At 42.3% G+C, this 16,495-nt stretch overlaps 1 protein-coding gene across 1 annotated transcript in view; it reads right to left on the reverse strand.

Moving 5' to 3' along the window:
• Window positions 1-1,250: 1,250 nt before the first annotated feature.
• The window catches only part of MSN (moesin), a 77,331-nt gene continuing 62,086 nt past the window's right edge, over window positions 1,251-16,495 (reverse strand). Inside the window, exons 3-13 of the mRNA XM_032846916.1 lie at window positions 16,095-16,190; window positions 14,565-14,839; window positions 12,995-13,078; window positions 12,177-12,323; window positions 10,725-10,821; window positions 8,819-8,982; window positions 6,104-6,234; window positions 5,684-5,844; window positions 4,301-4,393; window positions 3,737-3,961; window positions 1,251-3,173 (exon numbers count right to left, since the gene is read on the reverse strand). Coding sequence (XP_032702807.1) covers window positions 3,009-3,173; window positions 3,737-3,961; window positions 4,301-4,393; window positions 5,684-5,844; window positions 6,104-6,234; window positions 8,819-8,982; window positions 10,725-10,821; window positions 12,177-12,323; window positions 12,995-13,078; window positions 14,565-14,839; window positions 16,095-16,190 — 1,638 coding nt within the window. The 3' untranslated portion in view covers window positions 1,251-3,008. The remainder of the gene's footprint in view (window positions 3,174-3,736; window positions 3,962-4,300; window positions 4,394-5,683; window positions 5,845-6,103; window positions 6,235-8,818; window positions 8,983-10,724; window positions 10,822-12,176; window positions 12,324-12,994; window positions 13,079-14,564; window positions 14,840-16,094; window positions 16,191-16,495) is intronic.

Genomic DNA, 16,495 nt, shown 5'->3' on the forward strand with positions numbered 1-16,495 from the left:
AATACTAAATGAAATAAGTCTGTCAGACTAAGAAAAATGCCATATGATTTCACTCATGTGTGGGGTTTAAGAACTAAAACAAATAAGGAAAGGAAAGATTGAGAGAAAGAGACAAGCCAAGAAACAGTCTCTTAACTATAGAGAACATACTGTTAGGTTACCAGAGGGGAGGTGGTGGGAGGGTGGGTGAAACGAGGGATGGGATAAGGAGTACATTTGCTGTGATGAGCACTGGGAGATATGTGGAATTGTTGAATTACCGTATTGTACACCTGCAACCAATGTAACACTACATGTTAACTATGCTGAAATTAAAATGAAATTTAAAAATTTTAAGAAGTGTTAAAAAATAGTATGTCTTCAGAGCAGTGTTTCCCGAGTCTATCTACACATTGAAATCACCAAGTGTACTGGTCTGTATCCTACTACTACAGATTGTAATTTGATCTGAGGATGTGGTCTGGGCTTTTCAACCTTAAAATTCCAATGTGCAGACAAGTTCAGGTTCCCTGGCTCAAAGGTTTGTTGTGAAGGATTTAAAGTTCACAGAATACATAGTTTACTTTTCCTTGCAAGTGTTGGTTCACAAAGATGGGGACTGGTGAGTGAGATAATGTGTCAGGTTCAAGAGAGCCGAGAAATCTTATCTGGGTATCAGTTTCCTCATTTGGTAAACTGACATAACCCCATTTAGGCTACAAAATAGACATGTTTTATAAGCCATAAAGTAATTCCCAGCAGCTTTTGTACATATTCCATTTCACTTCACACTCTACTCCCCACTGCCTTTTACAACAGGGCTCAAGGTAATTTTTCTGACCTTCACTGGTACTGCAAAAATTTAGTAGTAGGAAGTAGGCAAGCCTGGAAGATTTCCTGACAAGAAGGCAGGGCAGGGCCTAACTATCCCAGGAGGAATCTAGAGATACAAACCATTTCTCACAAGCAACTCCAAAGTCCCAAGTGCAAGTGAGCCCCAGAGCATTACATGGTCAATGCAGGGCCCACCTACACTGGAAAAATTAGCCTGGAGCTGTGGAAAGGGCATAGGTGATTAAGAGAGTCCTGTGCCCTTTGGCAGTTACTCTTCTTTTTCAATTCCCTTGGCCCCTCTATAAAATGAGGACAGTCATATCTGCTCTCCATAGGACTGAAATGAGGATGAAATGAGCCCAAAGATTGGAAGGTGGTCTACAGAATGGAAATTATAGTGTAGTATTTTATAGCCACTATTCACACCACAACAAAAATAAAGTCACAGAGAAGTCATCCTAAATTTTATTGGCACTGAAATAGAACATGGGTTGAGCATAAATCCTTCCAAAAACAATTTTTAAAAACTCCCAAAAAACACACAAAAAAAAACCGAATACAAAATCTAACCTTTCTCCCCAGCCTCCCTGTGGGTGCATTATTGCCCTTAAGGCAGCTAAAGTACCCCACAATTCCAGGTTTGAATTTAGCCAGTATAGGGCCTATCACCAAAAGAGTGTCAATATAATTCACAGCAATGCACATAAGACTCCCCAAAGTCAGGCAGGATGGAGTCAGGAAGGGATTGAAGCCAAGGGCTCTGGGCTAGGGGCACTGCCATGGAGGAACAGTATGACCCTTTGGGGACTGAACTCTGGGGAGAAGGGAAAATAAAAAGAACAATAAAACCAAATACCAAGTACTTTAAAAATGAACTGTATGACCTATAGTGATAGATGACATCACTAATACTGAAAGCTTCTTACAATAATATTTCTGGCAAAATATTCTTTTATAATATAGTATATGCTTCCTAGTATATGCTTCCCCCCATATGTGGGAATGGTAAGGAAATGAGGCCAAAATGATCCTGCCTCAAAACTAATATCTTCTAAGGATGCACTAGCAAGAAACACAGAAATCAATATTGAATTAGATGCCACTAGAATATATAATACTGGTAGGAAAAAAAAAAAGAGCACACATGAAACAGAGGAGAGGAGGAGGTTGCTCCTGTGTTGAGAAAAAGGGGTTAGAGTGTAGAAGGGACCAGACCAGAGCCCCCAACAGCTCTCTGAAGCCCAGTGTGAACATTTACCCCCACTGGCAAGGGTCCTGGATGGGATGGCTAGGTTTTTGGGTAAACATCCCTACTATTCTAGCTGGAGGGAATTTGGGGATTGGAATGGGGAGGGGCAGATCCCAAGAAGGGAGAAACCCAGAATAATAGTAAGGGATACCTCTTCCTATAGAGCTCACTTGAAACAAGCCTAGGCTCCCATAAGGCATTGGGGAGGATCTTCTAAACAGCCCTGCCTGAATAGAATGGGCAATAGTCTTCTAAGACGTTGGTGAAGTCTCTTGAAGATACTCTCTCCTCCCATCTCACTGTGGGGAAAATCTGAATTCCTGAACTCAGGGACAAGACTTAGAAGGATTTTGTAACAGGTCCAATCTGGGAGGTATAGAGAAGAATGACTGACATCTTTTTCACTTCCAATCATTATGAAGCCTAAATAACTCTAGAAGAAATGGACATTGGAAGGTCTAATCCTAAGTTCGCTGGTATCCTAGAGCATACACCCAGGGCCCTACCTCCTTCTGTAAACCGTATGATGCTCTAATTCTGCAAATCACAGGACCCTGAAAAGGAAAGAAGTTGTGGGGCAGGGATGGGGGTTAGTTTTCAACTTATAGCACGCTTAAGTCCAACAGAACAGTATTGTGTGGGGGTATTTCCCCAATCAAGTGGGAAGTGCCTCTAAGCTACAAAAGTGGTCTCTTCTAGCAATCTAGATTAAAATGGACATAGAGGGAAAAGAGGGTCCAATTGGCACTATAGTGGGCCATTTGTTTGCCCAATGAGGTGAGTGAGGGCTGAGGGGCTAGGTTTGGTCCCATAGGGGCACTGAAGACTTGGCATGACTCCAGGGCTGCTCTAGTTAGTCGCTTCAGCACAATGTGAGTTAGGCAAGAGTATAGGAGTGGGGGGGCAAGGAAGAAGGGAGGAGGGGTCCTTAGAGGCTTGGTGACCATTACATGGACTCAAATTCATCAATACGCTGCTTAGTATTGCCCTGCCGGATCTGACGCAGGGTTTTGTATTTGTCTCGGCCAAGTCGCATGTTCTCAGCATGGATCATGTCATTGGCAGTCTTCTTGGACTCATCACGGGCATTGGCCAGTTCTGAAGTGAGGGCCTGTGAGGGTGTAAGGGGATGAGGGGTTAATGGCTTGCTCTCACTTTACCTCCTCTTATTTAAGCAGATTCATCAGATTCATTCTCTCTCTGTCTCCCCCCGCCTCTCTCTACACACACACACACACACACACACACACACACACACACACCTTCACTCCTTTCTTTCTACATACAAACACATACACATATTTTTGAGGGCCATTTTCAGCCCTGTTGGAAATGCAGTGGGGCAAGAATAAAACAATCAAAAAAAGAAAAATCCACAAACTTTGTGGACTAATGGCAGGTATTCTCTGAGAGTAGAAAAATGTACCAAAGATTCAGGTTGAAATTGGGTCAGGGTATTTTCTGGATACAAGAGAAAAATGGAGTATAGGGCAAAAAACAAAAGGAGGAGGTGGCCCAAGTTCTGAATGATAAGTGATGGGTGCTTATCCTTAAGCTCTCATTAGAGAAAGGTTCAGACTCCCATACCCCACTGAGACAGGCTCCTCTTCCTAACCCAATAATGATATAAGGAATGTACATGGTATCTTTGACCCTCTGGCCCTGTTGGAATACCTTCAGGTGCTTCTGAACACGCTCATTCTTCTCTGCCTCAGTGGTACGTTCCTCCTCACTGCGATCCTTGGCCATGGCATCAGCCCGCAGGTCAGCACTGGCCTCTGCCCCATTCTCATCCTGCTCATCCTGCTCATTCTCAGCCGGCTCAGCTACGTGAGGTGTACTCATGGCAGTCTTCAGCTCAGCACGGGTTTTCTCCAAGTCTTCTTGTACCATCTGAGCCTGTCCGGTAATAGAGGGCAAGAAGAACCAGAAGTCAGATCAGGCTAATTTGTGGCATCCTACAAGTGCATAGAATGGCCCAGCAGGAGGCAGGCACCAGGTAGGCCAAGTCACTTTGTCTGCCTTTAGTTTCTGCATCTGTGTAATAGGAACAATTTACTGACTTCCCTGGTGTATTGGAGAATTCTGGGAAGTATTTGAGAAAGCCTTGAGCTCCTTCTCCCATGATGCCTGCTGTCAAGGAAGGATGGAAAGAATAAGGAGCCCAAATCTGAGGAATCTAAGGAACTGAAACCTACCCTTTATCATAAGGCTTTTACTCTGGGCACTGTGTCTCACCTTCTGCTGCCATTCCACAGCCTCACTTTCCTTCTTCTGTCGAGCCATCTCCAGCTGAGAGATTCGAGCTGTCAATTCTGCCATTTCCAAGGCCTATGGATAAATTGGAAGCTTGTGAGAGCTGAGCCTTCTGGTCCTCAGGACCTAGGTATCTTCAACCCCAGTTCCACTGGGGAACCAATAGGAAACCTGCTGTTCCACTTGCTTGCTATTCTGGAGGCTCTTTTTACTACATCTCCTCCAGGACGCCTGGAAGACCACTCCTATTCTCAGATTTACTATTCTTTTTAACTCCAAATCATTTTGTTAGAAGTCAGAGATCCACACCTAGACTACAGACTTCCTGAACACAAACATGTAATTTCTCTCTTCCTCATCTCTCTCTCCCTCTCCCCACCTTTCCTCTCTCCCTTCCCCTCTTTCTCTCATGCATACACTATTGCCCCACTGCATATTTAGGGCCTTCATAAAGCTTTGGAAAGCAATGTGTCACTGTCTGAAGTGCCAGACCCCTTCCTGTTTTCCTGGAATGCTCAGGACTCCACTAAGACTCCTCCCAGGACAAGTATAGGAAAGATGCTATAGTGTCACAAGGCAATCTGAACAAGGGAAAAAAAAACCTTATGCACACCCTCTCATCTTGGACACATCTTGGACATCTATCTTCTAGAGGAAACTTCTCCCTGGTAAATAGGTCTTAGTTCCTGCATTCACACTCCAAACAGTAGAGGGAAAGAACATATATCAAGGAATTTGGGACACGTGATCTTAACTTTTGAGTCACAGAAGTAATAAAGATGAAAGTAAGGATGCTCACTCTATTCCCCTGAAAAGTGCCTAGATACAGTTTTACATACAATTTTAGTGAACAAACCCTTCAAAGAGAGCCAAAAATGGGTTCTCAGCCTTACCCAGCCACACTGTGTGATCTTTGACAAGTCTCTTAAACCTCCCTGAGTCCTAATTTCCTTAACTGGGCATAGTATCCCATGTGGGTTAATCCCATAGGATTATTGGGAGAGGAAATAAGAAAGTAAGGGAAGAGGACAAGTTGTTAGCATGCTTATAACACACAGTAGGTAGTCAATTAAGTGTAAATTTTTTTGCTTCTTTCCTCCCTCCCTTTCCTTTGTCAGGTCATCAGCACAGATCCCCAAGGGCTAAGAAAGTAGAATAAAAGTAAGGGTTAGGGAAGACTGCAAAGCTTTCTGGGCCACATCAATGACTCTGCAGCTTGCTTTTGAATCAACTATCTGCTGGGGACCTGTTGATTGGCACCCTGATGGAAGGAGCCAGCCCTGCAGGCAGGGGTAACTGTGAATAGGTAGGCAGACAGGGAAGAAAATTCAGTTACCACAATCCTAGCTCATTTTGTAGCTTTACCAGCTGTTCCTGAGTCTTCTTCTGATCGCGGGAGGCCTGCAACAGGGCTTCCTTGGCCTCTTCAGCTTCTTGACGCTCTTTGGCCAGTTTTTCAGCCTCACTCTGGGCACGCTTCCGCTCCTGTTCAAGCTCCAGGGCCCTGCGGGTCTGTTCTTCTAGTTCTGGAAAGAGAAGAAGGGGGAAAGATAGTGAAATATGCAGACATGGAAGGAACACCTAGCTTCCTTCCTGGAAATGCTTCACCCCAGGGCACAGCTGGCAGAAAGCTCTGGGAACTCTTCCTCTTGCCCCGTCTTTCATCTATCTGTAGCCACATATGGATTATATAGCCTGAGTCTGCAGCTCAGGCAGAAGAGCCTCTAGCTCAGAGTTAGGCTCTAGGAAAACCCAGTCTCCAAGGTGACCGACTCTAAGCCTCACCGTGCTGAGCCTTCTTAGTCTGTTCCTCAATTTGCTTCAGCCTCTCCATCAGTTCCTCCTTTTCCCGTTCAATCTTCTCCTTCTCCTTTTCTGCCATTTCACGCTTCTTCTTCTCATTTTCCAGCAAAGCACTAAGGAAAGAGAAAGGATGGAATAGGTCACATGGAAAGGCCCCAAGGTTCTCTGGGCCTGGACCCTCAGCCCTTACCCATCTAAGACACTTTGAGCTTGTGAGTTAGGACCACGCTCCCTTATCCCCACATCCTGTCCTTACATCATAGCCCCACATTGGTCAGTACACCCAGGCCTGTCATTTGTTCCAGAGTCAGGATCTAACCTGGACTCCCAGCTCCACTGCTCACCAGTGGGTAACCAGTGGGTGAACTTAACTATGTCATTTCTTTGCTCTTGTTCTCAGCACTCCTATCTGTAAAATGGCCTAATAAGTCCTGCCCATCTACCTCATAGTTATAGGGTCAAGTTTTGACTCTGCGTTGGGATACTGTGCTTCAAGTCCACTGAGCTCTATGGCTTCTACAGGCCCTCTAAATCCCAGCTCTAGGCTCTTTTCCCTCAGAATTTGTTGCAAATCTAAAACAAGTATTCACTTTTTTTTTTTTTGCCCCAATGCATCTTCTAGGAGGTTGCCTTTTCACCCTGGGCTAGGCATTTTTTCTTTCTCTGAGCCCTCAGAATACTTGACCTATATTCTCCCATCCCTCCTCTTTATTATTTTTCTCCACAGTACTTTCTCACCAACTCACATACTATATAATTTCCTTATTTGTTCTGTCTCTTTCCATGAGAATGTCAGATTCCTGATAGCAGGGATTATTGTCTATTTTATTTTTCACTGCTCATTAAATATTTATTGAATGAAAAAATGACAGGGTATTTGTACCTTGAACAGTTATGTATATATTTTTTTTCCTCTTTCTCCTACCAGACTATAAGATCCTTGAGGGCAGGTTCTTGCCAGATCTAGCTCTGTACACTTCCCCAATCTCAGTAAAATTTTTCTGAATAAATAAGAACTTTGGTGTCTAACCTCTCAAATATGGACTCCTTTTCTAGGCTACTACATTTAGAAGCCTCCTGAGGTTCCAAACTCTTTATGACAGAGTATCTACTATAACACTGTTCTCAAACCTTAACATGCACAGGAATCACCTGGGATCTTATTTTTTAAATAATTTATTGAGGTGAAATTTACATTATAGTAACCACTATAAAGCAAACAATTTGGTGGCATTTAGTACATTCATAATGTACATTCACTGCCTCTATCTAGTTCCAAAACATTTCCATCACTCCAAAGCAAAACCATATACCCATAAGTGAGTTTCTTCTTACCTCTCCTCCCCATTACCCCTAATAACCATCAACCTGCATTCTGCCTCTAAACATTTATCTATTTTGGATATTTCATATAAATGGAATCATATGGTATATGAAATTTTGTGTCTGGTTTCTTTAACTTAGCATTCTGTTATAGAGGTTCATTCACATTGTAATATGTATCAGTACTTTATTCCTTTTTATGGCTGAATACTATTCCATTGTATGGCTATACAATGTGTATCTATTCATCTGCAGGCCATTAGGTCTATTTCTACCTTCTGTCTATTGCAAATAGCACTGCTATGAACACTTGTGTACATGTACTGTTTTTTTAAAGATTTTTATTTATTTATAACAGACAGAGAACACAAGTAGGCAGAGAGGCAGGCAGAGAGACGGGGGGAAGCAGGCTCCCTGCTGAGCAGAGAGCCTGATGCCAGGCTCAATCCCATGACCCTGAGATCATGACCTGAGCCAGGCAGAGGCCTAATCCACTGAGCTACCCAGGTGCCCCACATGTACTGTTTTCAATTATTTTGAATATATACCTAGGAGTGGAATTGTGGGATCATATGGTAATTCTATGTTTAACTCTTTGAGAAACCACCAAACTATTTTCCATAGTAGCTGAAACATTTCCACCAGCAATGTACATGAGTTCCAATTTCTCCACATCCTTGACAACAGCTCTTATTTTCTGTATTTATTTATTATATCCATATTAGTGAGTTACCAAGTGGTACCTCACTGTAGTTTTGATTTGCATATCCCTGATGATTAGGGATGTTTTCACATGTTTGCTGGCCATTTGCATACCTTCTTTGGAGAACTGATCTCCTAGTATCTTAATTAAGATGCAGATTCTGAGTTAGAAGGTCTGGAGTAGGGTGTCAGATTCTGCCTTTCTAATACGTTCTCAAGTTGATGTCACTGTTGCTGAGCCTTGCTACACTTTCAGTAACAAGGGAGTTACATAAGGAAAATTCTGGTGGCTCTCCCCAATTCCACTCAGAAATTCCTACAGAGTCCATGTTTAAATGTGCATGGAGCTTTCTGTTAATGCCACTACACTGGTCAGATAGCCTGGAGCAACCGAGAATCTGACTAGAAAAGCAATGGCATGAGGATCAGAGACAATATGGAACTATGAAATACCCCTCCCCCCATAAGCCTCTAAAATCCTAGGCTTCTGATGTCAGCTTCCTGGGGAAGGTGATGCCTGAGACTTAATAGTAGAGGTGATAACTCTGTACAGCTCGCTCTCTCTCCGCCCATCCCAGGATGGTTCCATGTCTTTCCTTTATCAATCTTAACACTTTTGGGAAGCTTCTTTGCCCTAGCCTCCAACCTCCACTCCAGTGCCACAGAACCTACCGTTCCATCTGTTTCTGGTGCTTCTCCTCCCGGGCCTGTGCCTTCATCTGCTGTACCTCAATGGTGTCAGGCTTGCGGCGGCGCATGTACAGCTCATGGTTCCCCATGCACAGGGCCAAGATACGCTTGTTAATCCTCAGCCGGGGAGCATAGAAGACAAAGTCCTGATAGGAAACCAACAATCAAAATGAGTTTGGAAGGACAGATAAAAGTGAGCTACTGCCTTTTGAAAGCACTGAAAGGGTTATTTATCCCAATTTTCTCATGTTACAGATAAGAAGGTTAATTATCAGAGCAGTGAAGTGACTTGTCCATGGTAACACAGCAGACTAGTGGCAAACCCAGGACTAGAACCCAGACCTCTGGACTCTGAAACCAGTGTTCTTTCCACCAAACCACAATTTCTTTCAACCTTTGCTTATGAAAACATCACATCCTAAAATATCATCAATCTAATTGAAAGATAGAAACGGAACCTATCTGCTAATTAGGGATCTTGCTAAATCTCAGGGGTCTCTCTTAGAGGCCCAATAATCCCTGTATAATATGCTGGTATATACAGTATGGTGGTGGGGGGAGCTGGACTGTTTCTGTATCCTCCTAAAAGCATATCCTAGACACAGCCTCTTAAATCATTTTTGGGATAATGCAAATTGTAAATACATACATAAATACATAAATTTGAACACTGATTGCTCTGGCTGTCATTAAAAAAAATAAGCCTTTGATCTCAGCTGTCTTTGTTAATTAACTTTTTCCAATGGAAGTTGAACACAGCAGCAATTTAAAAAAAAAGAAGAAGAAAAGGAAAAAAAAACACACACAAGAATCTAGTTTGCTTATTTGTTACTGTAAATATCATTGGACCAACGTTACCAATTAATGGGCTAACTACCAGTTCTTCCGCCATGAAACCCAAATTACTACTGTTTCATATGGCTTAGTGTGCAGTGGAAGAAGCACAGGCTTTAGAAGTCAGATAATGTATATATAAACCCCAGATTTATATTTTTTAGCTGTGTGATCTTGAGCAAATCACTCCAATTCTTTGAACCTTAATTTCCACAAGTATAAAGCACGTATGCTACTACTTACCTGACAAGGTTGTTGAACATTAAACAAGATAAAGTATATAAAGTACCTAGCAGCAGAAGTTCAGAGAACTTACAGCTGGAGAAGAATTGTTGAGGCCTCATGAGAAGGGTCTATCTCAGCATGGCCTTTGACCCTTATTGGACATGAGGTACACCAAAATATAAGACCTTTTTCTGTTTTCTATCTTACTCTCAATCACCAGCTTTCCAGTCTTAGCAACCACAGGCAACTAAGTAAGTAAAAAATTGTGGTGAGCATGTTAGAGGAATGCCTAGACCCAAAGCCCTTTCTTGTTCTTGGGTTGCCCTGGAGATAAGTCTTGAGAGGACAGCAGTAAAGTTATACCAAAGAGCAAGTTTCAAAGATCATCTTTGGATCTGGACTTCTGGTTCTGTCTATTCTCCACAATTAAAAATAAATCAAGTATATCAACAGTTTCCCTTTCTGGAGCCTACAGGCTTTAAAAAAATAAGATGTGCTCTCTGTTTCCACCCCACGGCATCAGGGCAGCAGAAGACAGTGGCAGAGAGGAAGTACTTAGACTGCCTGTGGCTCTCCCTCATCTATGTTTCTCCTAACACACATCTGCCAGGGTGGCACCAGCTACAGGATGTCTCCTTGTCATGTCTTGTCATCAATAACCCCTTCCAGGGCCAATCTCCTTTTGTGCCTCCTATTCCTAGCCCCGCACACATACAAAAAAAAAAAAAAAATCCAGAAAAATGAGAGAAACATACAGTGACATGTTTGCTCCTAGCATTATCCAGGTCTTGGCAAGTACCTGTCTTGTCCAGTAGGAAGAATCACTTACCGGGGCTTTTTTGTCAATAGGCTTGATGACAAATTTCTTGTCATTGAAAGAAATATTTCTGATCTCACTCCAGGGAAAGCCTATCTTGGGAGTCAGTCTGTAGAGAACAACATTAGGACCATGGAAAGACAAGAAGAACATAGAGGGTTGGTGGTTTGCCCTCTGCACCCCCAACTTCTTCCTTAAGGAGGTAGATTCATTACTAGCTCAGCCAGTGTTATCACAAGCTACCAGGTCAGTTGCCAGCTTTGAGGGTGCAAAAAGGATCTCCTGATACCACAACCAACTTATTATTTCTTGTCCCAAACTCTGAGGTTTGTTTTACTGTATTCTTTTAATTAAATTTTACTTTTTCAGTGCTCCAAAATTCATTGTTTATGCACCACATCCAGTGCTCCATGCAATACGTGCCCTCCTTAGTAACCACCACTAGGCTCACCCACCCTCACCCCCTCCCTTCCAAAACCCTCAGTTTGTTTCTCAGAGTCCTCAGTTTTATTGTATTTTTTGTTGAGGCAGGAACATTGTGAAAATCTCTCACAAGAATCTCCACCCCTGTTTTACTGGGACTCTTCCACCCAAGGTTGTAACAGTTGGGGAGAATGTAAACAATGAGCTCCAAGATTCAGAAGTTACATGGAACAATCATTTATTACATCCATCCTCACCAAGAGCAGACCAAGGGGAAAAATAAGAAAATGAGAAAAGTCTATAGAAAGAGGGAATGTAGGCCAAAAAGCATTTAATCATCATATGGGAGTGGGATTAATTACAAATCCTGACAAGGTTGGTGCTAGGGTAATGCTGTCCAATGGAAAAATAATGAGATTTTAAATTTTCTAGTAGCCACATGTTGGAGGGGAGTTGAGGGAAGGGATAGGGTGGCTTGGTAATGGATATTGGGGAGGGTATGTGCTATGGTGAGCACTGTGAATTGTGTAAGGCTGATGATTCACAGATCTGTACCCTTGAAACAAATAATACATTAAACATTAATAAATTTTAAAAAAAGAAAAGAAGTAAAAAATAAACAGGTGGGAGTAACTATAATAACAGTTCATTTAACCCAACATACCTAAAAGACTATCATTTGAACATATAAATTAATATCTTAGAAAGTATTTAATGAGACATTCATCATTCTATTCTTCACACTAAGTCTTCAAAGTCTTGTGTATAGTTTACACTTATAGTGTATCTCAATTTAAGAGTAGCTGTATTTCAAGAGCTTAATAGCCACATGTGGCCAGTGACTACCATAGTGGATGGTGCAAGTCTGGTCAATGCAAGATTTTGAGGCCTGGGAGGTTATGCAATCATTTAGGCTGATCTAAACTAGGTAGAAAAAGAAAAAGTGGGACCCAGTTGGGACCTAGGAGGTACAGTCCTACTTCGTGATGAGTACTAGGTGTCAGAGTGGCCCAAATAAACTAAGAGAAATCTAAGCTATACCTGTCATTCTGCTCATAGATGTTGAGACCTAGGGCATCCACTCCCAGCCACAATTCTGAGCCTTTCTTGTTCTTGATGCTGAAGTAGTTCACACCATACATCTCCAGGTCCTGGGCAATCTTCAGATATTCTAGAACAGCATCCTCCCTAAATAAAAGATTTGGGGGGATTATAGAGGGGAGCCTGTGAATCAGACCCAGGGAGATAGCCTATCTGCTCTGCACTTTTGACAAGAATCTTGCCATTAGGGGAGGGAAAGGGGATAGAAGGTGAGCAGATGATGAAAATTAGAGCACAACATGACATTGTCAAACAAAACCTGCTGACAGGAGCCTAGGATCTGAGGTTCCCAAGGGTAACAAGGGTGGGCCGACCCTTGCTGGCCTCTGGCATGTTAGCTGCATTGAAGTATCTTAACATTCTTAGCAGAACCCAGATGGTGTGATGATGGCAAAATGATAAGATTCATTCCCCAACTAGACAACACCAAAAGATCTGCCATGTTTAGAGATCTCCTTGCCCATTTCTTTCTTGTGGAGGGGTGCCTAGTACTCTAGAAACTCCCTAGGGATCCAGAGGTCCCTTCAGTTTCTTTATGGTCAAAACTGTTTGGGCTATCAGTTGCCATCATTAAAAAAATACAGTTTCATAATGATCCTTATTTGCCTTCTATCTCTAATTTCCCCTATAAGTTGCATTCCTGTCCCTTTCTCCCCAACATCCTCAAGTGCCCCTAGTCCTTTGTCTCTTTCGACCAAAACCTACTCTCACTCTCCCTACAAAAGCAGTAATACACATAGTTGCTAGGGTGATATTACCTGAGCATGCCCCGGTGCTCCTCATGCCACACCTGAATCCGCTCCTCCCACTGGTCCTTGTTGAGTTTATGCTGCTCTAGGACCCTAGAAAGACAACAGATAGTAGATTCAAGCACAAAGCCCAAATGCAGGAGTAAAGCAAGTAAAGGGAAGCCCACTTAACTTTCTGAGGGATTGATGCAAAAAAGATACAGAGCCAGCCCACTAAGATCATACTGGAAGTAGACTGAAATTGTAGCAGGAGGTATTAATCAGACACAGGGAACTGCCTGAGATGTAGGAGAAATACAAGAATGGGTGGAAAAGAAAGACAATGGAAACACCTTCCTTTGTAGTTTTAACCAGAAAATCCAATAATATGCTGTGATTTCCAAGTAGGGCAGGAATGTATCAAGACTCTGTGCTGACTTGAGGGTTTAAGAATAGAGATGGGCCTCATGGAGGAGGCATGACACTCTCTCCTAGATCCTTATGGGACAAATAGTTTTTATTTATGAGAAAATTTCTCAGGGATGAGATTACAGCATGTCGCTCCAGAACAGAGAACTCAGCCCAAATGACTTTAGAAGAAAGAGGCTTAACTAGATCTACTGGATCTACTAGATCATAAACAAGATCTACTAGATCGTAAACAAGACTTGTTTTAAATATGTCATCTCAGACATCAAAGCAGTGACTCAGGTAGAGTTCCAGAGAACAATCATTATCCCTAATACTTTCAGGTAAGTTGTACATATGCCACAGCTCCAATGGGACTGAGGCTCCCAGAATGAAGAACTTTTTCTTCCATCCACAAGCTTAGGAAAATGGCCACTGGAAGCAGTAGGAAAAAAACCAGGGTTAAAAATTCAAAAGACTAGGGTCCCAGGTCTGGCTCTGCCTCAAATGAGCTGTAGGAGGTCTGGCAAGTCAGAGTGAGCACTCTGCTCTATTTTCTTAGACAGGAAATAAAGATAATGCCTGCCTTATTCATTTTGTGTGTTGTTGTGATGCTAAAAAAAAATAATGTGTGTTTGAGAGCATTCAGCTTTGAAGTTTAAAAAAGCAGAAAGCTCTGTGCACTGGTTATTGATATTAAAATACAGTTGGAGCTCCCCCACATCCCTGGCTTGGGTATTTCTCTGTCCTTCCTGTGAACCTCTGATATAAGAGGTCTAAATCAGTGAAAAGGATTGACAAAAAAATGGAACTGGGGTAGGAGGAGTCAATCTGTCTTTGGTAATCTATATAAGCACCTGTTTCCAGAGCAATACAATTCTGCAATCAGGCAAAAGAAGAGAAGGAAAAAAAGCTTTTTGTTTTGACAGAGAAACAAAAGGGTATGGTGCCATATGCAAATATGTGTCTCTTATACTAACTGCCCCCAAATTTTGAGGTTAGGCTTAAGAAAGCTCCTCTTTTAACACTCCCCCAATACCATAAATTAGCAAAATAAAAACCAGTATGCATAACATGAACTTCAGAGAGACCCTAGTAGAACAGAACAGATCTGGCAGTCCCTGTTTAACAGGGCCTGGTCAGCCACAGACCTTCTCCATGCAAGGACAGATGACCAAGGGCACCACCTCACCTCTGTGGCAGCAACTTGTCCCCAGCTAAGTAGCCAGACTTGTGGACTTCCTTATTGAAGTCACCATACTTAGACTGGACAGCATAGGAGGCCAGTAGCACAGCAGTCTCTGGTGGGCAGTAAATATCATCATTGAGAATGCCCTCCTTCACTTGCAAGAAGAACAGGCGCTGTGTGATGTCCTGGATCAATTCCTCAGATACATCCTCAGGATAGAACTTGGCCCGAAACTTGAAGAGCAGAGGGCTTTCCTTCCGCACATCCTGGGCAGTCACCTGGGAGCAGCAAGGGGTTACAGCTCTTAAAAAAATATTCTTTGCCTGTAGGGTGGGGAGAGACACTGAAAGGTCATCAATTTGGGTAATCCTGAAGAGCCAGGTGGCAACTGCTCTGGTTAATTCAGAAAAGAGACATTTTTTTTTTCCACTGGGGACCCAACTCCATGCCCATAATTGCTTATTTTGGGGGATTCCTTCCTGAAATGACCTTATACCCACTGATGGTCATAAGCCTTCAAGCCACCAACATCTGGCAATATACCAACTGCCCCTAAATTTTGAGGTTAGGATTAAGAAAGCTCCTCTTTTAAGCTCCCCCCATACCATAAATTAGCAAAGTAAAAACTAGTATGCATCATTGAGGCTTAGAAATTGGCTAGACAAGAGAACAAACTAGACTATCTTTTAAAGCCTGAAATTGGCTCTTAACAGCAACACATTTGTCCAGCAAAAGTCTCCACTTCTTGGGGAAACAAGATTCTGCCAGCTGAAGGTGAGGCACTTATCCCCTGGACACAGTCAGAAACAGAAGACACAAAACACTGGAAACCTCCAACAACAAAGTTAGGAAGTTTGAGGATATTGAGATGGAGGACTGACATGTTCCTGCAGAGACACTGATGGAGATGAAGAGCCTGAATGGACTTATACTCAAATCATCTCATCTGGAGTTGAACTGAGATAGAAAATCAAGAAAGAATGGGTTTTAAATAGGTGATGGGTATTAAGGAAGATGCTTGTGATGAGCACCAGGTGTTGTATGTAAGCAATGAATCACAGAATATTATACCTGAAAATAATATTGCACTGTATGCTAACTAGCTGGAATTTAAATAAGTACCTGAAGAAACTTTATTAATACATATATCTTTTTTTTTCTTCAGTCTGTTATTCTCCTTTTAACAAACCTCCTAAAGCCCTTGAGTTTGGAAAGAAAAAATAGGTTGCCAATCCCCTCTTGAAAATCCATTAATGACTATGGTATAAGACAAGTCAAAATTTAAAACAGAGCTCCCAGGAAAAAAGGTAAGGGTCTCTTCCTCCTTGGACACTGGCCATTCTCACTGTTAGAAGTCAAAGTGGAGACAGAGCACTTGTCTACCTTGGCTGAGTCCTCTGTCTTTATTCTGATCAATAGACCACCCAGTGAAAAGCACAGCCCTGGATTTGCCAGCTACCACATGTTACCCACTTGAATATAAGATATGATGGAGGAATGAATTCCAAACCCAACCAGTGGGTAAGAAGTTACCTTCTTATTGAGTTTCAGCCAAGTGGAGAAATTTTTAGTGTCCTGGTATTGCAGACCAAAAAACCAAACTTCCCTCAGGCCAATAGTTTTCACCACCTAGAAAAGAAAAGGAAAACATTGCTTGAATGTACAGAGGATACAAAACTGAAACTAAGATGGTCCCTGACTTCAAAAGACATAAGGTGTCCAGGATCTGGCAAGGAAATACACTTGGGCGGTAGTCAAGAAATGATGTCAGCATCTCTCTACACAAAGTACTTTTGCTGAGGTACAGAACAGGTCTATCACTTAGGAGCACTACCACATACCAATAACTATATTCATTATCCCCTTTGATTTTCACAATAGCTCTGTGATACATTTACAATTAGGCCCATTTTATAGATAGTGAAACTAAGGTT

The sequence above is a fragment of the Lontra canadensis genome, unplaced genomic scaffold (genome assembly GCF_010015895.1).
Source record: "Lontra canadensis isolate GAN:19392208 unplaced genomic scaffold, GSC_riverotter_1.0 scaffold183, whole genome shotgun sequence".
NCBI classification, from domain to species: Eukaryota; Metazoa; Chordata; class Mammalia; order Carnivora; family Mustelidae; genus Lontra; species Lontra canadensis.